The following is a 26,968-nucleotide window of genomic DNA, read 5'->3' as shown; positions in this document are numbered from 1 at the left end:
TCTGCAGGCCCTGCTTGGTCTCACCAGCCCCTTCACTCTCTCCACGGCTCCCTCCACCTACCTGGCCCTGAGGGCTCCCCAGGGAAGCCATTTCCTCCGAGGAAGCCCCCTCCTCTTCTCTCCCCTGCCCTTAAACCAAGGAATCTGGGTCTACTATTAGGGAGAGGGTGATGGTGGAGGTGGAGGAAAGGGAGCCTCACAGGAGGCCAAGTGTAAAGCACCGGGTCTCCTGTGCCTCCCAGCCCCCAAGACGACCTCTGAGCCACCGGGGTTCAGACCTGGTCCAAGGGGCGAGGGCCCCTTGGGAAGTGCTTGAAAAGTACCCTGGAGGCCATTTGGAAGCAAAGACAAGGTTCCCTGGTGCCCAGCAAGCCCTCCTCCGCCTCCTCTGCTCCTGTCTCGGCCTGGGCCTAAGTCACACTCACCAGGCAGGGTTGGGGCCACCCAAGATCAGGACCACGGGGTTGGGTGGGGGTGGACAGCACCCTTTCCACCTGGATCGTTGGGCACCGGGGTGGCACAGGCAGGGACACGCAGGAGGAACAGACATGCTACCTCACTCACGGGTAAGAACTAAGCACGTACTGTGGACCCGGCGTCTAAGCCCGGGACGACGCCAGCCTTCGCCCCCCAGGAGCCTCCTCCCGGGGCCGCGGGGGCCACGTGCAGTTCCCTGCCCACCCTGAGGTCCCCGCCCCGCCCCACGGCCAACTCGGACCCCCAGGACTGCGGGACGGGCCGGGGAGGGGCGGGGCCGGCCCGGGGCGGGGCCAGGAGGAGGGCGGACTGGGCGGACTGGGCGGGCGCGGGCGGGACGGAGCTGCGGGCGGCTGGCCCCGCGGGCGCGAGCGCCTGGCGGCCGAGTCGAGCCGCCGCCTGGACCCAGGGCCCGCGGGCCAGGAGAGCGCTCGGCGGGTAAGCCTCGGCGGCGGTTCTCGGAGGGTCTCGGGGGTCTCGCGGGGGGAGGATGGTCTCGGCGTCTGGAAGGGGCTCGGCGGGTCTCGGCGGTCTGGGGAGTCTCGGCGGTCTGGGGGGTCTCGGCGGGTCTCTGGGGTCTCGGAGAAGTCTCGGCGGTCTGGGGGGTCTCGGCGGGTCTCGGGGTCTCGGGGGAGTCTCTGGGTCTCGGGGGTCTCGGGGGAGTCTCTGGGTCCCGGCAGGTCTCGGCGGGTCTCGGGGGTCTCCGGTGCGCAGCGGCCCCCCCCGGGCCCCGGGGCCTCCGTGTCGTTGCCAAAGGACGCACGGAGCCTGGGCACGGCGGGCACTGCCGGAGGGAGCGCGGCTTCGGGGCGGGGGCCGGGTGTCCCTTGCCGGGGGCTCAGGGGTGGGAGGCGGTACGACGCGTCTGTTTCGCGCCCCGCCGCGGGGCCCCTTTAGGCGACCCTGCCCCACAAGACTCAAAGACTGCGGCGGGCACTTGCTCTCCGCCCTTCCCGGAATCCAAACTTCCTTCCCTCTGCAGCGGCCGCGCTTCACGTAGGGCGAGAAAAGCCGTCCACTGGCGCTGATTCACGGGCGAGTGACTGATAGCCGGGCGTCTGCGACTCTTATGGGCAACAGGGAATCTCAGGGATGGCAGAGGGACTGGAGGAGTTGGGGGGCGGTGACAGCCGCTTCCACTTGTGCGCCAGCCTCCCGGGACCCCAGCACTTTCCCGCTGCTCTGGGCCTCGGCTCCCTGGGGGCATTGAGGGCCTGAGCCCTGCTGTGGGGAGCCTCCTGCTGGTGCTCCGTGAGCGCCTCCTGTCCCCTCTCTGTGCCTCAGTTTGCTCATCTGTTGACACTGGGGACAGCTGTGCCTCCTGGTCTAGTGACCACACTTAAGTCCTTCGAATTGGCTGTGGCCAGGGGCAGGTGCTCCATGTGGGCTGCTGGGGTGGACAATCTGCCTGGATGACACGTGTGTGGCCCTGCCGGTGACATGGGTCGGTGATGAAATGTGTAGAATTCTTTCCACAACCGCCTGAAGGCAGAGCCGATGGCCTCCTCCTGACCCAAGCAAGACTCTGGGTTCAGGTCAGCCCTGCACCAACTCCATGTGCCTGGGCAAGCCCCTCCCCTCACTGACTCAGGCCCTGTGGGACCAGAGGAGGGGCTGGGCTCCACCCGCTCCTGGTTCTTCCCACTCCATCCACTGCATCCTTTACGTAGACACCCTGGAAGGGCCCTCTTGGAGCCCAGCCTCAGGGCCCCACTCCCAGCTTTCCACTCCTGGCAGGACAGGAGGCTAAGGGAGTGAGGATTCTGTCTGCACCCTCTCCATGCCACCCGCCAGACTCCCATTGCCTGACCCTGTGCCCTGCGTTGGGCACACCCTGGAGGGGCAGGCAAGTGGAAGACAGATAGGCAGCCGTATCTAGGAACTGATAGCCAGAGCCATCTGGTGAGAGGGGTGCTGACAAGGGGCCTGGCCTTTCGGGGAGTCCCCAGGCCTCCAGGGTCATGGGGGAGTCCACCAAGGAGGCTGGCCTGGAGAGGCAGACGGAGGGAGGGCAGGCTCTGGGCCTGCCTCGGCCCTTTCTGCCCACATGGACAGAGGAAGCAGCCTGCCGAGTCAGCTCGAGCTCCCCACCCCCCAGGGACGCACGCACACAAGCAGGCCCACAGACGGGAAGTCCAGGGGCTCAGAGAGATGAGATGGTCAGCCTTGGTTCCTGAGGGGCAGGGAGGAAGGGCGCAAACTCAGCTGGGGTCTTGGGTGTGAACTTGGATGCTACCAGTTTCCAGCTGTGTGATCCTGGCCAGGAGGCTTCCCCCTGCCATGCCTCCATTTTCTCATCCATGACCTGAGGGCCGTGAAGCACTTTGTACCGGGTGGGTGGCTATGAGTGTCCGTGGGGGGATGGTGGTGGTGGTGATATGTGCTTGGTATTCAGGGACAGTGGGTCGCTGAGGGTGGGTGCTCTCCCTGGCCCTCAGGGCCGCTGTATATCCTGGCTTGGGAGGGGACAGGGCCTGGCCTGGAGAGGCCTGGGTAAAGGTCGAGGCTCCCGGGTTCCTGCCCACATTAGGCAGAGGCCTAAGTCCATCAGGAGTGGCCAGTGTTGGGTAGCCCCTGGGTCTTCCTGGGTTCTGCCCTCAAAAGCTCCCTTGTGGAGACACCCCAGGTCAGTGACTATGTGTGGCAGGCTCTGCCCTCCTCACTATCTGGCCTCTGTAAGCCATGGGCACGAGTATATGGTTCTTTTTTTTTTTTTTTGAAATGGAGTCTGTTACCCAGGCTGGAGTGCAGTGACTCAATCTCGGCTCACTGCAACCTCCGCCTCCTGGGTTCAAGCGATTCTCCTGCCTCAGCCTCCCGAGTAGCTGGGACTACAGGCATGCATCACCATGCCCAGCTAATTTTATTTGTATTTTTAGTAGAGGTGGGGTTTCACCATGTTGGCCAAGATGGTCTTGATCTCTTGACCTTGTGATCTGCCCTCCTCCCAAAGTGCTGGGATTACAGGCATGAGCCACCACGCCTGGCAGAATATATAGTTCTTTAATAACTGGGTGACTTGGCTATCACTGTGCAACCTGGGCGGGTGAGGACAAGGGCAGGCTGCCAGGAAAAAGACGAGGAATTTGCCACAGGGTGAGAGCTGTCCTACCCCAGGCGCAGTGGGGTGGCTCCCACCCCTTGGGCCAATGAATACAGGGTGTGCCGTCAGGATGAGAGATCTGAGCCGGGCGGGCAGCCATGCAGGTACAGACAGTGTGAGCCAAAGGCAGGCGGTGGGAAGGGTGGCAGACCAGTTTGACGGGAGTGGCCTATGCATGCCAGGTGTGGTGAGGGCATGGAGGGGCCTGGGAGGCAAGGAGAAGGGGCCATGCACATCCTGGAATCCTTCCTCCAGGATAGTCGGCTCCTCCCCAGAAGGCCTCTGCATTCTTCTGGTGGCCCTTTCTGGACACCGGGGCTGGACACAGTCCCATGTGTGGGTTGCCTAAGTCCAAGAGGGGGTGGTAGGGAGCATTTCGGGCTCACTGGCTAGTCCCCCTCCCTGGGGCACTGGAACCCTCCTCACCACCCCTTGACCTGTGCACAGGAGGGCAGATAGGATGGTTCCAAGAGCACGGGACTGCCTCTCGGCCACGAGCCAGGAGACCTGAGCCTTGCAGGTGAACTGTACTTTCTGACCCTCAGTTTCCTATTCTGCAGAATGGGATGACAGAAGTCCCTGGCTCTGGGCCACGCTGCTGGATTTGGGTTCTGTGCCGGCCCCCTGATGACACTTGTCCTTCAAGGGTGATGCGGGAGAAGCGTGTGCCCAGGTTTGGGGGGGTGGAGACCTGGGTCAGACAGGAGTTCAGGGTGAGGAGCTCGAGGTGGTGCAGGCTCCCAGGAGGGGAGAAAGGTGCCCTCCCCCAACCTCCTCTCTTCTCCCCAGGCTCTGTAACTTTCAAGGCCGTGAGAGTGGTCAAGCCCTGCTTGGCCTCCTGGCCCCCGATCACAGATCATGCTGGAACTGCTGGCCCCAACACCCAGAGGTGACTGGACCTTTCTTCATGGATTCCAGTCACATCTGGTCCATCTTTGCCAGCTGGCCTCTGGGAAGAATGTGGGCTCGGCCACCTGGATCAGTGGCCTGGGGAGATCAGAGCAGCCCCGAGGAGTTGGCAGAGCACCCTCGTGGTATCCGTACCCCTATCCCTGTAGCCGAGCTGATTCCAAGAAGTGCCCTCTGCTTCCTTGTGAATCAGATGTTTACTGCGTGCCTGCTGAGCCTGCTCCAGGCAGCTGGGTGGGGTGTGGGGTGCCTGTCTGCTCAAGCCTGCAGAGGGAGGCCAGGTCCCCGCCCCAGGGTCTGCCGGGCTGGCAGGCAACAGCTTCAAGAAGGCAGCTTGCATGCCATGCACACGGGGCTGAGACAGCGAGGCAGGGGCCAAGGGAGACGGCACAGAGCTTCTCCCAGGCACCGGAGGGGATCTGAGTTCTGGACTCAGAGCAGGCTTCATCTAAGGGCTTCAGCTTCCTTCTTGTGAAATGGGGTGAAAGTAGGTCTAACTCATGGGAGGCCAGATCCCCAGGTACCAGCTAGGGCCTCCCTGCCCTTGACCCTGTGCAGATGGGCAGCTACGTTTGGGGAAGTTCCTTTAGCCTCAATCCAGGGGTGTTGTAATCTAGTGATGCTCTTCCGTGGCATTTGAGGGCCCCGGGTCCCCATGCCCTGGGCTGCCCCTGCAGCCCTGCCCATTGTCCTGAGCCAGGCATAGGGGTGGGCCCTTGCCACTGGCTGCCCCTGGACAAGGTGGGAAGGGGTCAGGAGCCAGTCTGGAATGCTGGGTGGTCCTTGGCTTTGTCTCAGCCTTGGGAGTCTGGGGCAGTGGCACGCCTTTGCCACCCACCCTGGCCTCTGCCTCTGGGGCAGTGGCGGACCTCCTTCAGAAGGCTGCTGCCCAGCCCCGGGCCCCGCTCATGCAATGCTGGGTGCCTGTGTACTGGGCCCTGGGCTGGTCACGCGCTGCCAGAGCAGACAGGCCACAGATCAGAGGGCAAGAGCGCTGGCAGGTGCCCATGGGTAGCAACTGTCCTGCCTGGCCCACCTTGCCACTCTCTCCCTTAGAAGTAATTTCAACTGAAGACATAAGCGTCTGTCCTGCTTGGTGCTCAGGGTACCCTCCCTGGCCACCCCCAACTCCACCCTGAGCTGGGTGCCTTCCTGAGCCCCCAACCTGGTCTATGGCCACCATGCATGTTGACCCATCTGTGGTGACCTGTTCGCCTGCCCCTCCTGCCTGGAAACTCAGAAAGACTCAGGGGCGCCTGAGTGCCCATGCCCTGGTGGTGCCCATGTGGGCCTGTCCCAGAGGAAGGGTGAGGGGAGTGTGGGCTCTCCCAGCCTCCCACTCCCGGGCAGGGAAGTGGCACGGGCAGTGGGCGGGCTGTGCCAGGCTCTTTGAAGTTGGCTTGTCACCCTTCCCACCTGTGTTTAACTCTCTACTGAGCATCGGAGCCTAATGTACCAGTCAGCCTGGCAGCTGCTGCCCAGTTGGTGGAGTTTTCAATCAGATAATAGCAGACTGTTGTGCTTTGGCCTCCCACGAAACTCTTCAGGTTTCCATCAGAGCCTCCTCCCTTCCCGCTGTGGGCTGCACTGTGACAGCCACCGCTGCCTGCCACCTGGCAGCAGGGACCCAGCTACTCCTGGGCCTGGTCTCGGTGGCCCTGGTAGTGGTAGATGGGGGGACCAAGGCCTGGTGAGGAAGGAGCCGCCAAGCCGAGTCGGTGTCCCCTGTCCTCTCCCTAAACGAAAGTGCTTTCTTTCTCCGTAGCTGCTCTTCCTAAACATGTGTGTTGGCACAACATTGGAGTTAGCCTGGCCTCCCTGTGCCACCTAGGGCTTTGGGTCCCGAAGAGCTGGTACCTGAGGCACGTCCAAGCAAAAGGCCGGATTTGTCACTGTTTGGAGGGCGATGGGGAAATGCCCAGAAAAGCTGGCCTGGGAGCCCCGAGTGGCAGGTGGGGGGACACAGCCCTGCGTGGAGACCAGGCTCGGAGCCAGAGGAGGCAGGCCAGGAAACTCAGCACTCATCTCCTCTCTCGGAAACGCCCCTCCCTGACCCGACCCCAGCTGCTTCCTCTCCTCCTACTTGAGGCCAGAAAGGGAAGCCCCTTTCCAGTGGGGCGAGTGACTGGCGCTGCCCCGGGCGGCCCGCTGATGGCTGGGCAGATAGTGCTGGGGCCTGCCCTGGCAGGCAGATCAGTGGTGAGCAGGGTGAGTTTGAGCAGGGCGGAGGGGAAGATGACGAGGCTGCATCCCCCAGCAGGGGGGAGTGACTTCCTGTTGCCATCACCTCCTGTGGCCTCAGGCGTTCCCAGGCTGAGACCTCTAGGAACATAGGTGCTGGGTGGCTCAGGGGGCTCCACCAGGCCAGGCCGTGTGACCTGGGCATCCTCCACCTGCTCTGGGCAGGGCAGGGACAGGAAGTGCAACCTCATGGGATGTGTGAGGGTGAGGGGGTGCCCACCCAGCTGCTGGGGCAGGATGTGTGGGAGTCGCCCCCCAGGAGCTCCACGCAGCACGGGGCTTCGGAGTCTCCAAAGCCGGCGTCAGGTCATCGAGGCCTCTGGGCTGACCAGGACTAATGGCGCTCAGGAGTCCAGCCCTAGCCTCCACCCGCCACCCATACCCGCCCTGCCTCAGGACTTTGTTCCTGCTGTGCCCCTGCTGGCTGCCTGTCCCCACAGGTGGCTCCTTCCTCCCCACCAGAGGAGCTCCTTCCACTCAGGATCCTGGAGGGGGCTGGAATCTCTGAAATGCCTTCCCCTCGGGACCCTCACTGTGACTGGACCTTGCTCAGCTTCAGACCCTGGGTTGCAGCTGCCTAATGAGGTGGGATGGGGCCCTGGGTGTGTAAAGTGGAGGGAGGGGCAGTGGCCACCTCTGAGTCCTGAGCTGTCCTGGGGTCCTGGGTGCTGGCTTCAGGAAGGTTTGCTACTTGGGGAAGGGGCTTTCTGAGATCAATCTTCCCATTTTCTTGAAGATGTGACCAGGAGGGTGAAGTTTTGTGGTTGGAGTGGCTGTGCCTGCCTCTGGGGCAGGAAGCTGCTGGGGAAGGAAGAAGATTGAGAAAGGACCCCCCACCCCCCACCTCTGCAGAGGATCTAGCGGGCCCTGCCTCATGCCAGGGTTCCTGCCAGCTGGCACCAAGGGGGAAGCTGTTCCAGGGCTGGGGTCCTGAGAAGCAGGGGGGGGACCCACTTGGCAGCCAGGCGCCCTCGAAGACCTACCCAGAGTCGCCCTTGCTGCAGGCAGGGTCCTGGCCCTTCCAGCACGAAGCTGGGGAAAGGCAGCATCAAAGATGCCAGGGGCGCATCACGGATCCCCCCGGGGGGCCTCCTTGAGGTGAGAGCAGGAGGAGGGCCAGGCTGAGGGCTCGGGCCGTGTGAAAGACACCCTGGCTTCGAAAAGGGGGAGGGACAGAGAGGTGGGGCCCAAGGCCCTGGCAGGATTTCCAGCAGGGGCTGGCTTATGTTTTCAAGCTTACTCTGGGGTCTGGAGGCCACCGCCGAGCACACCCTCCCAGCAGTAGCCACAAGAAGACCATGAGGAGCTTGGGCGGGGTCTGGGGAAGGGTGGGGGCTGCCACAGAGAGAAGTGGGTTCATGGAGGCTGCGGAAGGCTGGGTGGGAGTGGAGGAGGTTGACATGACCAGGTTGGGGTCGGTGACCCCTGCACAGGGGCTACTGGGGATGACAGAGGAGGGAGAAGCAGACTGGTGAGATTGGGGTGGCATTGGCCCTGGTGGTACTGACTGTGCCCAGCTCAGTCTCCCTCCTCCTTGGCTGGTTTTTTTTTGGCAGACAGTGGCATGGTCCAGAGCTGCCTCCCTGGGGAGGGAAAGGGCATCCCCAAGTGACTCCTGAGGCTGTGTCCCCAGAGTGTCCACTGGGCTGTGCCACCTCCCTGCCCGGTGCAGCCTGCCTCTGCCTGAGCTGCCTGAGCCTGCCCCGTGGCTGCTCCCCATCCAGGAGGAGGCCTTAGGGGCAGACACCAGGGGGCTTGCTTACAGGCTCTGCTGACACCAGAAGCACGCCTACCTCCAGAGTCTTACTGCTACCCAAGCAGTAGCAGTATGGAGGTGCTTGTCCTGTGACCCCCACACTGGGCTGATGACGGGCCAGGTGGCACTTCACCTGCAGGCTCTGGGGAGGCTTTCTTGGGCTCCTGTGCCAGGGGTGGGTGCAGGGAGGCTGGACGGACAGGAGAGCTCAGGCCTCGGGGCTCCCACGGGTCTAGGGCTGTGGTGGTTGGGGGCCCTGACTAGAGCCATCCACTCCTCTGAGGAAGGACCCGGCCTGGAGCGCCATCCCCAGGGAGCTGTAGGGGTATTGGGGGTGTCTTGGGGCAGAAGGCCAGGCAGGAGTTTGCAGGTGGGGAACGGCACGCGGAACTCGTGGAACAGCCTGAGAGGTGTCCGGCGAGGTAGAGCACTGGGTGGCCTTGAACCCCGGGGCTGAGCAGGGCTGTCTTTGAGAGCCACTTCTGCTGAGGCTGCAGCAGAAAGCCTGTGACAGGCTGGCTCCGAGGGAGGAAGGGGCTGGGTTGTGGGTGGCCTGGCCTTGGGAAGGAGGCAGGACAGTTTCGTGGTTAGGGGCGGAGAGGAGGAGAGGAGGAGACCCTGATCCAGACCCCGCCCCTGCCTGTCTTGACCGAGGACGGGGGCCAGACTGCAGGGGTGCAGGGAGCCTGCGGGAGAGGCTGGGGGCTGGGCTCTTTTCCCGGCAGCCCGGGCCCACCGCCAGACCCTTGTCCTCACTGGGCCTCTGAACAGTGGAGCATTGTGAGGGGCCTGGGAATGTTCAGGTCACCCAGGCCCCCTCTGGGCCATGCTGAGGGTGAGGACAGGAGCCAGCGGGCATGAGTCATCCCGTCCCCTGCCCAGGCCCCGAGGCTCTGGGGTTCCCAGGCTAAGGAGGAACACACAGCTCTCGGTTCCCCAACCCAGGGTCTGGCTCACTCCTTCTTCCTTCTTTTCGCCCCTCTGTCAACACCTCTTCGTGTGGCCTCCCTCTGGCTCCTGGGTCTGCCTGCATCTCCCTGCCCCTATCCAGCCAGAGCCCCCGGCCCAGGAGTGGCTGTGGCCTGCTCTCCCACCCCCGCTGCCTGCCGCAGCCCCAGCAGAGGGGCTGGCCTGTCACCTTGAGCCCACCAATGCTGGCCTGTGAGTGGCCCCAGGAGGAAGCCAGTGCAAGGACAAGACCCAGCCTAGACGGGAAACCTCCTGAGGCCAACCTAAAATTTACTAAGGAATAAAAAGTGACAAGAAGCAGAAGGTGAGGGGATAAAATAATCCAGAGAGTAAAAACTAACAACATCCAAGAAAAAAGCCATGTTTGAAAACAGTTTAAAAATATTAGCCAGGTGTGGTGGTTCACACCTGTAATCCCAGCACTTTGGGAGGCCAAGGTGGGCGGATCACTTGAGGTCAGGAGTTCAAGACCAGCCTGACCAACATGGTGAAACCCTGGCTCTACCAAGAATACAAAAATGAGCCAGGTGTGTTGGCACATGCTTGTAATCCCAGCTACTCGGGAGGCTGAGGCAGGAGAATCACCTGAACCCAGGAGGCAGAGGTTGGAGTTAGCAAAGATTGTGCCACTGCACTCCAGCCTGAGTGACAGAGTGAGACCCTATCTCAAAAAAAAGGGGCCAGGCACAGTGACTCACAATTGTAATCCCAGCACTTTGGGAGGCTGAGGCGGGCAGATCACCTGAGGTCAGGAGTTCAAGACCAGCCTGGCCAACATAGTGAAACCCTGTCTCTACTAAAAATACAAAATTAGCCAGGTATGGTGGTATGAGCCTGTAATCCCAGCGATAGGAGGCTGAGTCAGGAGAAGTGCTTTAACCGAGGAGACAGAGGTTGCAATGATCCAAGATCGTGCCACTGCATTCTAGCCTGAGCACCAAAGTGAGACTCTGTCTCAAAAAAAAAAAAAAAAATACACACACACACACACACACACACGCAACGTTAGGGAAAAGGGATCACAGCGAATGCATTAAGACAGCAGAAGGACCTAACCCTGCAGTGCTGAAATGAGTGGACAGAGGGAAGGGACCCTGTTGTGCTGACTCAGCCTTGGTGGGTCTCAGCCTGTGGCACCTGCTGACAGATGGTGACGGGGTTCCTGGGTAAACGAGGGACCCGAGGACCCCCAGTGGTGCACAGAGGAGCTGTGATGGGGGCCACACCTGGGCCCCGGTGTCCTTTGCCCCGACCCAGGAGCTTGTCCAGATGAAATGCCATAAAGTGCCTGGGCTGAGCCCGAGGTGTGTGCAGAAGCTTCATGGTTTCGTGTGGTCTGAGGGAGGCCACCAAGGCCACCATGGTACAAAAAGTACCACAGTGATAAGTAACAGGGACAGATGATGCAGGAGGCTCAGGCCACTTACTGCTACAGGTCCCAAGGCCTACCTCGTAGGGCTTAGACAGGTGCCACACAGGGTGCCCGTCATGGTGGCTCCTGACCTCTCCCGTTGGCTCTGGGCAGGAGTAGTGGGGCTGGGTTTCTCTGACTGGTGCCCCTACTGCATCCTGCCCCAGCACGAGCCCCATGGCCTCGGCATCCCCACTCTGTTCCTTTGTCACCTCACCATGGTGCTGGGATCTGGGATAAGCAGGGTGCTCTCCACTTGCAGGGCCTAGGGACCCAGTGCTGGGCCAAGTGCCTATGGCCTTGGGAATGGTCTGGTTTGGTCCTCAGAGTCCTGTTGCTAATAAGCGCAGAGGGGGAGGGGGATGCAAGGCTCAGGGAGTGAAGTGACTTGCTGCCAGTCTCCAGCTTAAGGGAGCAAGGCTGGGACTGGAGCCCAGGCATGAACGGTGCCCAGGAGCTCAGCCCAGGGAAGGTGTGAGATGCTGTCTGCCTCACCTGGGCATGTGTGCTGGACTGGCGATTCTAACTAGGACCCATCTCTGTCTCTCATGTCTGAAGGTGTGTGCCTTCTCTTACCTGCAACCCCAGGGCCTTTGCACAAGCTGTGCTCTGTCTGAGACACTCTCCATGTAATCCCATGCTTGGCTAACTCATGTGGAAGATTGCTCCCTGCAACCCCAGGGCCTTTGCACAAGCTGTGCTCTGTCTGAGACACTCTCCATGTAATTCCATGCTTGGCTAACTCATGTGGAAGGTTGCTCCCAGGACGCTGGTGGATGTGTCAACGTGTCTGGGTGGAACAGATGTCACAAGGATGTGAGTCAGAGGTGGCTGCCTCCCCAGCAGATTGGGAGCCCAGACAGTGGGTAACAGTAGCTTGGATCCCGGGTGCAGGGTGTGGCATTTGCCTGTAGGCGCAGTGCCCTGAGTGCTTCCCCTGTGCCCAGTATCACGAGACTTCAGGCCGAGTGGAGTGACACTGTGTAAGAGAGACAGGGTCCGTCTGACCAGCCCCACCATGACTCCAGCCAAGCCCAGTGAATAGGTGGGCTACCTTCCACCATTCTCTGGCCTCGGTTTCCTGCTCTTGGTTTCCTCAGCTGCCTGGTGGGTTCCACTGCAACTCTCTGGGGGTCTCCTTCTGTCCCGGCACCGCCTGCTCCTGTTCCTCATCCGAGCCTCTGTGGATGCGTGGACTCCGCCCTCTGTGCAGCCTTAGCACTGAGTCCTGCATGGAGCAGGCCCTGGGACTGCCCCAGTTACTCCTGGGACACTGACGACTGAGGCTCTGCTTCTTTGCCAGAGTTTTCTCCAGGGTGAGCACCAGACCACTGTTTCTTCAAGGGAACTAGCAGCATCGAGCGGGACCCAAAAGGGGGCTGTGGCCTGGGAGAGCTTCCCAACCAGCCTCCCCGGGGGCCGTTGGGATCAGTTGAAAACAGAAGCAGCTCCTAACTCCTCAAGGGTGGGCTGGAGTCCCTGCTTCCCCAGGCCTTCCTGTCCTGCTGAGCTGGGCCCTATGGTAGCTTCCTCCCTGTACCCCACATGGCGTGGTCCACCCTGTGTCCCCTGGCCTCCTGCCCAGAGCCCTGCACCCTCCACAGAGGCCAGGGCCCACCCCCACTGTCCTTGAGGGTGGTGGGTTTCCTTCTGAGAGTGGGCCTGGGGCTTTTCCTCTACTTCTTCCCGCCCCAGACCCAGGCTCAGCAGGAAATGTCTGGTAGGGGCCCTGCCAGGGCCATAAGGCTTTTGGGACACCCTCAGGTTGTGTGGTAGGGGTGGGCCAGGTGGCCCCAGGCTCTGGGTGACACTAGCCACACTGGCTGGGTGGTCGAGCGTTGCAGCTCACTCAGCCTTGAGGTCCTAATCAGGAGAACGAAACAAGCAGTTGGTGATGCAGTGGGCACGTAGCTAGTGCATGAGTGGGCACGGAGCTGGCACACTCGGAACACAGTGGACATTTCCTTGGGGGCTCTCTGCACCTCTCCTGGTCCAGCGGCCTAGCCCTCCTATCACAAGAGGTGACCGTGGTCAGGGAAGCACCCCCAACCTTCACACCCACTGTGCCCGTGGCCCAGGCGTCCCAGGCATCCCAGGAGGGTCTGGCTGGCGGGAGCCCTCTGCTTCTGCTTCCTCTAGATAAGGAAGGTGCCCGGCAGATTTCCCACCTAAGCACACCCCCCGAGCCTGGAGGGTCAGCAGCCAGCTGGTGTGGGCGTGGGGTGTCCCAGCCACAGCTGCTCTGCTCAGTGAATGCTGCTGTCCTTGCCTGTAGATGAGGATGCTGGGGCTGGGAGGTCACCCTGGGGGCCCAGGCTGCACTTGGTGGGTGCAGAGCCCCTGGAGTGCCCCCCTCCTACAGCCAGGGGTCCCCTGAGATGGAAGAAGTGGGGTGCCTGGGGCTGGCTAGATGGTGTAATTCAGCACATGAGCCCGTGAACTAGGCCCCATGGAGAGTAGGGGTTCCAGCCAGCTGGGGTGTGGACAAGGTCTATTCATGCTACAGGAGGCACCTGGTGCCAACGTCATGCTGGGCACTGTTCAGGCGCCAAGGGCATGGGGGACGGACATGCAGAGATCTCTCCCCACAGAGCTGGTGTCTGGGGAGGGGCAGATGGACAACAGACACGCTGAAAATGCCACAGCATCAGGGGGTGCCGAGTGGGGGCCACCTCTCTGAGGAGCGGGGGCCCTGCCATGGACTGAGTCTGTGTGGGAGAAGGGCCAGGGCCTGTGGGTGGGGGTCCAGCCCAGGGGAGTGTGGTCTAGATGAGGGGCCAGGGGGCAAGGGCTTGGCAGAGGAGTTGGAGAGGGTTGCGTTCCAGGTGGAGGGCACCACTGCTGCCAAGGCTCAGAGAGGGAAGGGTGTGGCACTGGGAATGTGGCTCTGTCTGTGCCAAGGGCTGCAGGGAGATGCGTGTTCCGGAGGCCAGGCCCGCAGGCACGAAGGGCAGGCGCAGCCGGACGCGAGCAGGGCGGTTCCTCCCTTCCCTTGATGCCAGAGCGAGCCCAGCAGCCAGCTGCCCCACCCCCACTGCTCAGGTGAGGAAACTGAGGCTGAGAGTGGGCCACAAGGCCAGGAGGAAGGGACTGCACCAGGCTTGTTCCCACCAAAGCCTGCAGGCTGACCATGGCTCTATTCTGCCTGCCAAGGTCACATGCGTGGAGCGGCCCTCTTGGGCGGGAGCCACTGGGTGGGGCAGGACTGCCGCCCTCAGGACCCTGCAGGGCTGGGGCATAGGGTGCCCAGGCTGGCTGCGGTGGGGGAGAGTGAACCCTTTCAGGCCAGGAGAGGTGAGGCAGGGCGGGGAGGAGGTGGGCCCCAGCCTTGGGTGGGAGCCAGGAGCTCGGGGTGGTGGACCCGGCCCACCTCACACATCAGGACTCTGGAGAATTTTTTCTCAAGTGATTAAAAGGTGGAAACTCGTCAGTGTTTATGAAGAACTGAAGTGTGAATCCTGAGCCGCCTCTGCTGCTTGTGGTTTGAGACCGGAGTGTGGCTCCAGGGGAGCAGCAGTGCCAGCCGTGGCTTGCCCCAGACCCACCTCGCCTCGCCTCACCTCACTGTCCCCAGCCCCACTTCACCCTCACCACAGCCTCACCACCCTCGGCCTGGAAGCTGCCCTGGCCTCCTGCCTCCAGCCAGTGTGCTGCCCCTGCCTGGCCAGGCCAAAGCTCCGCCTAGGGCAGCCCTCTCCCAGGTGTGGAGGCCCCTGGGCAGTCCTGACTCCCATGCCCATCTCAAGAACCCTTGCTGGGGACAGAGACACCAGGCCTGGGAGAGGAAGGCCCAGTGGGGCATTCGGGGATGTGAGAACATTGCAGCTTCCCTCTGAGGACAGAGCTTGAGGGCCAAGCATCCACCAACAGCTTGGCCTTGCCCTCTGAAGCCCAGGTGCCATGCGGGCAGCTGTGCCTATGGGGCCCTTGCCTGCGCTTTTCTTAATTCCCTCTGTCCGTCGCACACAGGAGTGGCCTGACTCTGCCTCCACACTGCACCGCTCTGCGAAGCCCCTGGGGCCTCTGAGCCCCCATCACACTGTGTCTTCTGGGAACGCTGCTAACTCCAGTGCACCAGGCTTTCTCTGTTTTGCAGTGAGCAGCCTCACGTGCGTGCCCAGGGCTGGCCAGCAGCTTGTCTCACTGGGCAGAGGTCCAGGGGTGTGGAAGGGCCTCAGCTGCGGCCGTGCTGCACACCAGTTCTTTGAAAACCTCTCTTGCTGAGAGTCCGATTAGCACTAAGTCACAATTTCTTCACTCTAACCTCTGAAGAATGTACTGCTTACAACCTTGCTAGGGTCTGGGTCTGGCCTCATGTGTGGACATGACAGTGAACTCATCTGTTTGTCTGTCCTTCTTTTGGGTCCTGCCATGGGCCAGGTGCCTACCTGGGCCTTGGGGATTCAGTGGGACTTGGACCCGTGGGGAGTGCCAGGGACACATGGGGTGATGCTGGTGGCAGAACTGTGCCATTGACTTGGAGATTTCAGAGAAGGGGGCAAGGTTCTAGATGGTTCCGTCCTCAAAGGATGAGGGAGCATTTAGTTTCCATGTGGAGGTGACTGCAGGTACCAGGATGGGGCAAGTGCATGACAGGTCCAGTGTCGGGGGCCCAGGGCAGGAAGGGAAAGCAGGCGCCACACCCCGTCCACTTGGACAGGGAACCAACGTTGCCGCTGCACCATGGTGGATTTGGCCTGAGCCAAGGAAGGGCAGGCCAAAGGGGTGAACGTGAGGCCAGGAGGTGGGGTCAGCAAGCCTGGTGGAGGTGGGTCAGGTGTGGCAGGTGAGGCTGGTGGACCCTGTGTGCAGGAGGGTGGGAGGTGGAGAGCCTAGCCTTCAGGAGGCTGTGGGCATCCGCGGAGGCGAGCCCACAAAGCTGTGGTCACAGCCTTGTGGAGCCTGCTTCTCCCTGACAGGCACACCCACACTGGGGGTCAGACTAAGTGGAGTCTGCAGGTCATCCTGGGGAAGGACTCAGGTGAGTCTCTGTGTGATTCATTTCCTGGGCTGCCCTAACAAAGCTCCACACACGAGGGGCCTGAAAACAACAGAAATGTGCTCTCTCACGGTTCCGGAGGCCAGAAGTCCAAAGCGGAGGGGCCTACAGGGCCGCCTTGCCCCGGTGACGCTGGGGAAGCCCCTTCCTCCCCACCCAGTTTCTGCCGGTGGCCGGCGATCCTTGGTGCCCTTGGCGTGTGGCCACATCCCTCCAGCCTCTTTTCCATCCTTACACGGTCCTTTCCAGGCATCTTCTCCTACTCCATCTCTTACGGGACAGTTGCCATTGGGTTTAGGGCCCACTGGTCAATCCAGTATGTGCTGCTTAACTTAATTACATCTAAGATCCTTTTTCCAAATAAGGTGTTCACAGGTTCTGGGGATTAGGATGTGGACAAAGCTTTTGGGGGCCACCATTCAGCCCACTACACCATGTGACCCCAGGCAGGCTCCTGCTTTGTAGGGTGCCCTCTCCCTCTGCCCCAGTTGGGTAGTGCCCAGTCCGAGTTCCCGGGAATCCTCCCGGTCCCACATCACAGGACAGCAATCAGAATGGGGCAGGGAGGGAAGGGGCTTCTGGCTGGGGAGAGTCTGGGAGGGTCCCAGGGCTGGCTGCAGAGTGGACCCAGGCCCTATGGGAGGGGCTCATGTAAAACATCTTATTTTGAGAGCTTGAGATTTTCCCCTGTGGGGGTGCCCACCTTCCCCCAGGCTCAGTGTCCTCCCTCCCTCCCCTGGGCTCAGTGTCCACCTTCCCCCAGGCTCAGTGCCCTCCTTCCCTCCCCTGGGCTCAGTGTCCACCTTCCCCCAGGCTCAGTGCCCACCCACCCTCCTGGGGCTCAGTGTCCACTTTCCCCAGGCTCAGTGTCCTCCCTCCCTCCCCTGGGCTCAGTATCCACCTTCCCCCAGCTCAGTGCCCTCCCTCCCTCCCCTGGGCTCAGTGCCCTCCCTGAGCTCGGTAGACCCTCCTTGACGTGTTCAGCACCTGAGCCTCTCCTGAAGGCGGCAAGCAGGCGCCAGGCTGGGTACAGGGTCCCTGGGTGCCAGTTCCCATGCCACTGTTCCCTAGCTTCCTCTCTGAATCCCAGAGATGCAGATGGCAACAGGACTGTCCTCTTGGGCTGTGAGCCTTGAGATGAGGCAGGGGCTGTGAGGCAGGAGGTGCCAGGGCAGGGCCAGCTCCATGGTGGCTGCAGACACCACCCAGTGTGCTGGGTGCCTGAGTGGGCTGAAGGCCTCCAGAATCCAGTGAACACTCCCTCTTTTTTTTCAGGCTGACCCTTGGCCCTCTGCCTGCCCTGCCGGCTGGCTCCCACTCATCCTGGTAAGTGCCCTGTGTCTGGCATGGTGGGAAGTCCTCAAGCCTGGCAGTTTGAGGCACCAGCTCAGGGCAGGGGAGCACCTGCGACTTGGGAAGGATGGAGAGGGACACCAGGGCTGCCCAGTGAGGCGGCCCCAGCCAGGCCCCGCGGCACACACCCCCTGCCTGGATGCAGGTATGGGGTCATCTCCATGGTTACCGGCACAGGGTAAAAGTCAAGGAGTGGCCACGGTTGAGGAGGGGAGAATGGCCTGTGTTTAGGAATATGAACGGTAGTGTCGTATGCCGCAGGGATGAAGGGGAGGTGAGAGAGCAATTGGAGAAGCTAGGGCCCAGAGAGGAGGGGTCTGCAGAGGTCACCCCGCAGCCCAGGACTTCCAGCTCCAGCTTCCTTCTGTGGCATCCCCCTGTAGCATCACAGCACCGGACCAGGGTTGCAGGGGATGGGCCTGGGCCAGGGTGGGTGGGGCTTTTGCTCGCTTCCACCTTGCTGAGTTTATGAGTGTGGGGCTTTTGGCAGAGCAAGGGCAGGGGCGAGCCTGGCCCCTGCTTCCAGCTTAGGCCTTGTTCGCTCTTGCATTTACCTGTCCAGTGAGGGGTGGCGTGTTCCTGAGAGCGCTCGCTGCCTCTGGGTCCTTATCCTCACGGGTTGTCTCCCCGAAGCTGTGCGTTGGCCACCTCATTGCCTGTGGATTCCTCCCAACCCTGGGGTTGCTCACCCCAAGCCCCTTCCTCCTGTGGCTCCCTCACCCCGTCCCCTTCCAGCAAACCCTTCTTCCTCCATCAAAGCTGGGCCCCTCCTCTGGGAGGGTTCCCCAGTCCAGCGCCCACAGGGCCTGGCTCCTCCTCTGGACCCTGCAGCCCTGACTTTGTCTGAGAACTGCCTGCCTCATCGTCCAGGCTGGGCTGTGGCCCAGGAGTTCCTCACCTGCTGTTTGATCTCAACCCTGCTGCAAGGAGGAAGGAGAATGGGAAGAGACCCCCCTCTGTCCGTGCCCCCCTCGCTGCCCTCTGTCTGTCTGCCTGATGTGGCGAGCCTTTTGCTGAAGGTGTGGTCTGCCCTTGGCCACCTGAGGGGACTGAGCTGGCGCAGGCTGGGGATGCCAGGGTGGCTGTGCATGGGCTGTGCCCATGCTAAGGAGGCCCCAGGCCTAAAAGCCCAAGCTCCTCACCCTCTAGGAGATAGCGGGAAGTCTGCAGCCCAAATGGTCCTCTAGGGCGGCCTTGGCAGTAGGGCTGGGGCTGCAGATACACCTGGGGAGACGGAGGCTTCTTAGCCTGGGAGCTGCCCTTTTTGACCTGACACTTAGGCCTATGGGACAGCTTGGGACCTGCACAGCTGGTTATGGGGCTGGGGTCCAGGGTTTGTTGGGAGCCTGGATTCAGGGGGCCGTGCCCTAGGAAGCCTGGTGGGCAAGATGAGGCCCCTGCAACTTTGTGGCCCTGTGCCCTGTGGCCTCTGTCACCCTCAAATCCTGCTGTGAGGGTGGTCCCAGGCCCCAGAAAGCCCCTTTCTCCAGCTGCCTCTGCCCAGGGGTCCTGTCCTCCCTGGGCAAGTTCTGGGAGGAGAGGCAGGGCACTCAGCACCCAGTGGGTAGAATCCCCATTCCCCCTTCCCGGCTCTGGGCCTGGACAGGGCACCGAGCTTGGTGGGAGCAGAGCAGCCCTGGGAGGAGTGGGATTCTGAGCAGGCCCTGGGGCAAGGGCCGGTGAGTACGGGAGCGTGCTTTGCCACTCAGCCATAATGTGCTTTCTAGCAAACCAGATATCAGCAGAGCTGGTGTGGGTGCGGGGACACGAAAACACTGAGGGTGGGGTGGGAATTGAGAAGTGCCGGAGCCCAGGCCTAGTTCCTCAGTCCCTTGGTGTCAAAGGGCACAGAGGTGGCCACCTTGAAATTCACAGAACCGGGTGCAAGACATAACAGCCCTCTGTGTGGCCTCAGATGGCAGAGCAGGAGGCAGTGGCTGCCCTGGCAGGAGGAGCGTGCTGGTAAGGTGACCCCATCCCTGTGTGTGCTGTAAATGCTGCTCTGTGCTGGGCCTGACACCCAGGGTGCAAGTTGTTTCATGGTTTGCTAGGGAGAAGCCGAGTATGCAGAGGTGGCTGTGGGGGGAGGCAGCAGGGAGCTTCCTCCCAGGGGTGCAGCTGGCCTTGTGCTGGAGCCAGACAGCCCTGGTCTCTGACCACAGGATGGGAGGGCAGGAGCAGTGGAAGGCAGGGGCTAAAACCCAGATTGTGGATGAGGGGCAACTCTGGGCCCTAGGCAGCTTTCAGGACCTCCCGGGGCAGAAGGCAGGAAGTGCCAGCTACTTGGTGCTGCCCAGGGAGCAGGGAACAGGAAGTCCCGGGTGGGGAGGAAGCACTGGCGGCCACAGGCCTCAGATGCAGTAGGAGTGAGCTGTAGGCACAGCTGTGGGGCAGCCAGGCGCGTCAGGCCTCACATGTCTGGGAGATGCAGATTGCCTGGGCTGGTGGCCCCTGAGCTGCATGGCCTCCCTGGGCCTCAGGACACCGGCCCCGAGCAGGTCACGAGGACGGACGGCCATGTGTTGGGTCAGCACCATCAGGTCAGTGGGGCGGCCCCAGGCCTGGGGGCTCGGGAGGCGGCACTGGTCTAGCACCTGAAGAACCAGTAAGGGGGCCCCACGTTGGAGCCAAAGCCTTCCTTGGGGCTGGCCATGGGGGCCCACAGGAGCTGGCCCTGGGCCTGCAAAAGGCAACAGGCTCTGAGGAGAGTGATCTCTGTCTGGCTTGAGTGGCCCCTGAGCTGGACAGGCACCGGGGGAGCCCAGAGAGGGAATGTGATGTGAGAACACCCCTCACCCATCCCCGTCACGTGCGGCCGATAGGGAGGCAGGGGCCAGCCTGTTGGGGTGGGGCCCGGGTCTGGGAACTTCCTGGGATGCAGCCTGCAGGGTGGCCTTGGTGTTTGGGTCCTAAGTACACACATGTTGTGTGTGAGAGTGTGTGTTTCTGTGTGTGGGGGGCAGAGAGAGCTGCACAAGGTCCCTGCTGCCCATCTGGGGAGTGCCATGCTCCGAAACCTGGTGCATTGTGGAGGACCCACAGGGACCTCAGGGACTGCCGGGCTGGGGCTGTGCTCAGGAACCTTCCCCTAGCCAGCAGTGCTTCTCCGGCGTAGCTGGTTACCAGGCCTTTACGGGAAAATTTTGGTTTTGATTATGTTAACAGAGAAAGATTCTGGGAAGAGGAAGGAAACGAGGGAAACTGAAAGGGAAGAGCAAACAGCTGTGGGGAGGCAGGGCAGCCAGGGCTCCGCGGTGGAAGCCGCCCCATCTGCGCATCCCACCCCCGCCACTGGCCACCCACTGTGCGCCAAGCTGGGCCAGTGGCTGTGCTGGGCCAGGGGTGGTGCATGAGCCACCATTTACTGGCTGTGTGACTTTGGCCAAGTTTCTTCGTCAGTGACTTAGGGAGGACTCTGGTTTGAAGCTCAAGGTGTTGGATGATGAGGCGATCGCTGAGAAGCACAGAGCTTGGCCCACAGGGAGTGCCCAGTGCACTTGGCACAAGGCCTGATCCTCTCCCAGCCTCTATACCCAAGTCTGCAAAATAGAAGTAAAGTATTGAGCTCAGGTGGACCCTGGGTGATTTAGTGGGTGTGAGGTGCAGCTTGGCACTGGGCCCTGGCAGCTGGGAGTGTGGTGATGATTCTGTACGAAGGCTGCAGGACACTGAGATGCTGAAGACGGCACATGACAGGTCTTGTTGGTGTTTGGAGTCTGTGTGTGTGTAAACGGGTGCTTGCATGTGCATGAGTGTGATGAATGTGTATATTAGTATACATATGGGTGTGAGTGTGCACATATGAGTAGACATGTGAGTGCATGAGTGTGTATGAGAACGTATGAGAGCGAGTGGGCCTGTGGGAGAATGAGCGCATGTATATGTGAGTATGGATGGTGTGAGTGTTAAGTGTACATGCGTGAGTGTGACAGCATGCGCATATATGAGTGTGTGAATAAGTGCACAGGGTAACCTGGTATCTTCTCCCTTTGGGCTGGCTCCCCAGCCCCAACTTGCCCTCTGACTCCCACAAATGGGGCCAACCTCGTCACCACTAACAGTAAGTCCTTGACCCTACGGTCACATGAGGTGCTGGCTTCCTCACCACAGCCAGGAAGATCCTGCAGGAGCCCAGCCTTCCAGAGCCCCCACCCTGCTCTCATGCAGGGGCTCACACCCGTGTGCAAGCCAGCCGTGCAGCTCATGTGCACGTCCTGTGTGAGTGCACCACCTGTGACATTAACTGGGTGTGCAGAGACACAGCGCACATGAGGGCCTGCACGGGCCATGACCACACACGCCTCAGGGCTCATGGGGCCCCAGGGTGGTGGGAGCCACAGAGCCTGCATTAAGTGGAACCTGATGGAGTGTCTCTGTGGGACTGAGCACTTTTTACCTGCCTGCTCTGCCCCCGACACCAGGAGCCTCAGGCCTTTGGGTCATCTGAACCAATTGCAACTTTGAGAGAAAGTAGGGAGATAAGCACAGAAACAGAGACCTGGAGAGTGTATCCCAGGTGCCCCGCCTTCCCTAATGTGCACGTGCGTGCACACACACACACGCACAAGTATACAAGCTCAAATGCATATCCCCACGTGTGCACACACGCAAAGATCACATACTTTCTGGAAGGGCTCATGGAGCCCAGCAGCTACCACCAGCTCTGGCCACCCAACGCTGGCCCATGTGTCTCCAGAGCCCTGCCCCAGAGAGCAGCTGCAGAGGTGTCGGGACTCTGAGAGTGGACTCCTCCATACCCACTTTACATTCATTGGAGGAGGTGGGAGCTCAGTGGAAGAAGGGCCCCGGGGAGGATGTGAACCCAGGTCTTTGGCACTCTCCCTCACAGGTCCTGCCCATGTTAACTCAGCCGACACCGCAGAAGCATGGTGACAGGTCCCCACCAGGGTGTCTGCCTCTACAGAGGAAGGGACTGAAGCACCCAGAGAGCTGGGAAGTAGGCCTTTGGAGTACCCTGGAATGAATGAATGGAATTTAACCATCAGGTCCCTGGAAGAGGGGCTGGGCACTGAGAAGTGCAGCCAGGGAGTCCTGGCCAACTAGGAGTGTGGGTGCTCCTTGGGGATGGCCCTTGGCTTTCCCGAGCACAAGTGGAGCTGGAGTTTGTGAGCTGGGCAGAGATTCCCCAAGAGTAGTATGGTCACCACGGCCTCCATGGCCCATCGTCACCCTCAGCCTCAGCCGACACTTCCCCTTTCTGCTTTCAGCCTGGCCTGGCACTGGGCTCCTGGGCAGGTACCATCCCCTGGCACATGGCAGGGACAGGTGGGGCAGAGGCTAGTAGGGTGGCAGGGGTGGGTTTCCCCTTGAATGGTGCCTCCTCTGGAGAGGGGCTGCGGGTGTCAGTGTCTATCCCTGAAGTGAGGAATTCCCAGGGGAGGTGAGGGTGCCACATGACCTGACCTTGTCATGACCTGCCCTCCTGCCCAGGGTCAGCTGATGATCACCTAGGAGGCTTCATCCTGCCCACAGCAGGACAGCAGCCAGGCAGGAACGAGCCCCTCACAGAATTGCGCCTGGCTATTCTAATAATTTTTAAGTGGATTCCTTGGAATATTCTGTATGTAAAATAATCTAATCGGTGACTAATCTCACTTCTTTCTTTCCATTCCGGATGCCTTTTATTTCTTTTTATTGCCTAATTACTCTGGTCAAAATCTCCAGTACTATGCTGAATAGAAGTAAAGCAGACATTTGGCCGGGCACGGTGGCTCAAGCCTGTAATCCCAGCACTTTGGGAGGCCGAGACGGGCGGATCACGAGGTCAGGAGATCGAGACCATCCTGGCTAACACGGTGAAACCCCGTCTCTACTAAAAAGTACAAAAAATTAGCCGGGCAAGGTGGCGAGCGCCTGTAGTCCCAGCTACTTGGGAGGCTGAGCCAGGAGAATGGCGTAAACCCGGGAGGCGGAGCTTGCAGTGAGCAGAGATCCGGCCACCGCACTCCAGCCTGGGTGTCAGAGCGAGACTCCGTCTCAAAAAAAAAAAAAAAAAAAAAAAAAAAAAAAAAAAAAAAAAAAAAAAGAAGTAAAGCAGACATTCTTTAGTTGTTCCTGTTCTTGGGGGCAAAGCTTTCAGTCTTTTACCACTAGGTATGTTAGCTTTGGGTTTTTCACAGATCCGTTTATCAGACTGAGGAAGTTCCCTCCTATTCCTGGTTTGTTGACTGTTCTTATCATGGAAGAGTGTTGAATTTTGTCAAACACTTTTTCTTCATCTGTCAAAATCATGTGGTTGTCCTTTATTCTATTGATATGGTGTATTACATTCATTGTTTTGAATATTAAACCATCCTTGCATTCCTGGGATAAATTCCACTTGGTCTTGGTGTAGAATCCCTTTTATAGGCCGGGCGTGGTGGCTCACGCCTGTAATCCCAGCACTTTGGGAGGCCGAGGTGGACGGATCACAAGGTCAGGAGATCGAGACCATGGTGAAACCCCGTCTCTACTAAAAATAGAAAAAATTAGCCGGGCGCAGGGGCGGGCGCCTGTAGTCCCAGCTACTCGGTAGGCTGAGGCAGGAGAATGGCGTGAACCCGGGAGGCGGAGCTTGCAGTGAGCCGAGATTGCACCACTGCACTCCAGCCTGGGCGACAGAGCGAGACTCCGTCTCAAAAAAAAAAAAAAAAAAAAAAAAAAAAAAGAATCCCTTTTATATGTTGCAGGATTCAGTTTGCTAGTATTTTGTTGAGGATGTTTATGTCTATATCCATAAGGGATATTGGTTTGTAGTTTACTTGTGATGTCTTTGTCTGATTTTGGTATTGGGATAATGCTGGCCTCATAGAATGAGTTCCCCTCCTCTTCTATTTTCTGGAAATTTGTGAAGGAGCTGTGTTCTTTTGAGCCAACTTTTGAGGGCTGGGTTAGTTCAATTTCAACTTTAGGCTGTGGCAACAGCATGGGCTGAGGCCTGCAAGTGGGTGCTTGCTCGATTCAGGTAACTGGAGCCATAGGGTCCGGCTGGCATAGGAGCACAGAAGGTAGAGGGCAGGAGTGACTGAATCAGGGAGGGCCAGTTTGGCATGAGGAGGCCCTAGAGGTTTAGCACTGAGCAGTGATGGGAATGGTGTGCATGTTGATTCTATGCTGGGTGGGGGGCTGGAGGCCCGGGAGGCCTGAGGAGAGGAAGTGGAGGGGGCTGCCAAGAGGCAATGGAGAGGGGCCTGGCAGGGTGGCTGGAAGGAGGTGGGAGCCTTGAGGCAGGCCAGACAAGGGCACAGAGATGGGACAGAGCCTTGAAAGCTGGGTGCAGTGGGAAGCCCAGAGAGCGGGCCTGAGGTGGGGCCTTGAAACCAGGGTGGGTGCCCCAGATGGACAGCTAGGTGAGGTCAGGCCCAGGCTTATAGAGCCACACCTGTACCTGGTCCATCTTGGTGGCAGCCTGTGTGCAGGTGGAAGATGGAGGAGGCAGGATGCCTGGGAGGCCAGCAAGGGCCTCTGCTGGCCTTTTGCCACCCCAGGGGACTCTCCTGGGTGAGGCGCCTGCATATGGGCAAGCAGGTGGGAGGTGCCAAGGACCAGACCCCTGGCTCCTTGGGGAATCTGGGGCTGAAGGCCCAAGGAGTCCCGCAGGAAGCTGAGGTGAGGGCGGGGCACGTGCCAGATCCCTTGCCCTGCTGCCGCCCTCCGTGCAGGTGCCGTTTTAACAGAGGCCACTTTCCCGAGGGAGCTGGTCAGAAGGGCCCGACGAGATGGGACCTGGGCAGGGCCTCAGAGCCGAGGCCCTCGCGCCTGCCGTGGATTTCCAACCAAGCTGTGTGGACTCGCAGGTGCTGGGGGAGTGGAGCAGGAGGCTTCGTTTGCATCGAAGGCTTCTTGATTCCAGGCTGCACCGACAGATGTGGGCCTCCTGTCCCCAGCGCCCACCACCCTCCTTGCAGCGTGGGGAAACTGAGGCCTGCAGGGGGCGGCCGCGCACGGTGACGCAGCAGGGGGCGGTGCCGGGAGGGGCGGGCCCGGGATCCTCACCTGCCCGCCCCGTCCCCCGCCGAGAGAGGAGGAGCCGGCGGCTGCCGGGCCAGGGCCGGCGGGCGCGGCGGGCATGGCGGGCTCCGGGCCGCGGCCGCGGAGCTGGGGCCGGCGGGAGGCGGGCGCCCGGGATGAGGCGGCGGCGGCCGGGGGGCGCGGCCCGGGGCCGTGCCGGTGCTCGCAGGGGAGGCGGGCGTGGACCGCCCCGGGGAAGCCGGCCGTGCCCGCCGCGTGGACGCCGTGAGTACCGAGCACCGAGCACCAGCCCCGACTCCGGGACGCGGGCCTCTAGCTTCCGGGTCTGGACCTCGCGCCCCGACCCCCTGGACCCGGGCCGCGAGCCCCGGGCGCTGCTGGTCGCCCACGCGCTTCTTGGGGGAACAAAGGCGGGCGTGGACCGTCCCAGCTGGCGGGTGGGGGGCTCAGGCCGGCACGGGGCTTGTTGGTCTGCGGGCAGCTCTCCGCGGGCGGACAGGGCACGGGGCTCCCCCCTCCATCCCCACTGCGTGGAGCTCCCTCGGGCCGAGCGCGGTAGGGCGAGCGCTGGGGTGTGGCGGCGCCTTTGTTCCAAACCTTGGCCTGTGGTTGGGGGCCCTGCGGCTGGGACCCGCCCAGAGGGGCTGGCTTTGGGTGCAGAGGGAGCTGGTGGGGTCCAGCCGGGTGACCCAGGCCGAGGCCGGCAGAAGACAGCCTGATGCCTTGGAGACTTCCTCTTGCACTTGTGCTGGTTTGCTAAAAGCGGAGAGTACTTTTCTTTTTATTTATTTTGTTTTTAATTTTTTATTTTTAGCTCCAGCTCTGTTGCCCAGGCTGGAGAGCAGTGGCCAATCATAGCTTACTGCCTCCTGGAACTCCTGGCTCAATAGATCCTCCTGGATTAGCCTCCTGCAGGGACTATAGGTGTGCACCACCAAGCTCAGCTAATTATTTTTTAGAGATGGTGGTCTCTATGTGTTGCCCAGGCTGGTCTTGAACGCCTGAGCTCAAGTGATCTGCCTGCCTTGGCCTCCCAAAGTGCTGGGATTACAGGCGTGAGCCACTGTATCTGGCTGTTTTATTTATTTCTAGAGACAGTGTCTCGCTTTGTTGCCCAGGCTGGAGTGTGGTGGTATGATCATAGACCACTGCAGCCTCAAACTCCTGGGCTCCAGTGATCCTCCTGCCTCAGCCTCCTAGAGCAGCTGGGACTACAGATGTGCCCCACCATGCCTGACTAATTTTAAAAAAAATTTTTGTTTTTTTTTTTTTTTTAGAGATGGTGTCTTTCTATGTTGCCCTGGTTTAGTTTTCTTTATGTGTGTTTTTTGGGGTTGGAGCTGTAGTGGAACCAGTCCCAGCCCCACTGGGCATCTGGATCTGACCTTAGCTGCTCCATTAAGGGCTTAACAGGACACTGGCCACAGGCCTGCTCCCATCCAACTCCACTGGGGCCCCAGGAGGGACCTACCCAGGATGGAATGAGGGCAGGCACAGACCAAACAATGCAGGGTGGGGGTACTGTTCACTGGGATCAGAGGTGAGGAAGATGCTGGATTTAAGTGGGCAGTGAGGGTGCCTAGCAGAAGAGGAGACTCTCAACCTGGGTCTTGATGGATGAGTAGAAGTTCTCTGCATGGGAAGGGGTGGAGGTCATTTCAGGCAGAGGAGGAAGCATTAAACAGCATGGTGGATCTCAAGGAGAGCAGCTGGAGCATGAGTAAGGGGGGCTGGAGTAGGGGGCAGGGCATGACGTTGGGTCTGGTGGGCCTGGGTTAG

General features: G+C 60.6%; 1 protein-coding gene across 4 annotated transcripts in view; it reads left to right on the top strand.

Moving 5' to 3' along the window:
- The first annotated feature begins 794 nt into the window (after window positions 1-794).
- Window positions 795-26,968, top strand: part of SH3BP2 (SH3 domain binding protein 2) — a 42,677-nt gene continuing 16,503 nt past the window's right edge. Inside the window, exons 1-2 of one of the 4 annotated variants that reach the window (XM_050792286.1) lie at window positions 795-915; window positions 17,141-17,191. Coding sequence is in view for 2 of the 4 variants with exons in the window: in XM_050792283.1 (XP_050648240.1) it covers window positions 25,287-25,453 (167 nt within the window). In the remaining 2 variants the exon portion in view is untranslated. Of the gene's footprint in view, window positions 916-17,140; window positions 17,192-19,504; window positions 19,759-25,246; window positions 25,454-26,968 lie in introns of those variants that run through there. The other 3 variants (XM_050792285.1, XM_050792284.1, XM_050792283.1) reach the window with 3 other exon arrangements.

Source organism: Macaca thibetana, chromosome 5, assembly GCF_024542745.1.
Source record: "Macaca thibetana thibetana isolate TM-01 chromosome 5, ASM2454274v1, whole genome shotgun sequence".
NCBI lineage: Eukaryota > Metazoa > Chordata > Mammalia > Primates > Cercopithecidae > Macaca > Macaca thibetana.
Note: the sequence above shows the minus strand (reverse complement) of the source record. Positions and strands in the feature narration are given on the sequence as shown.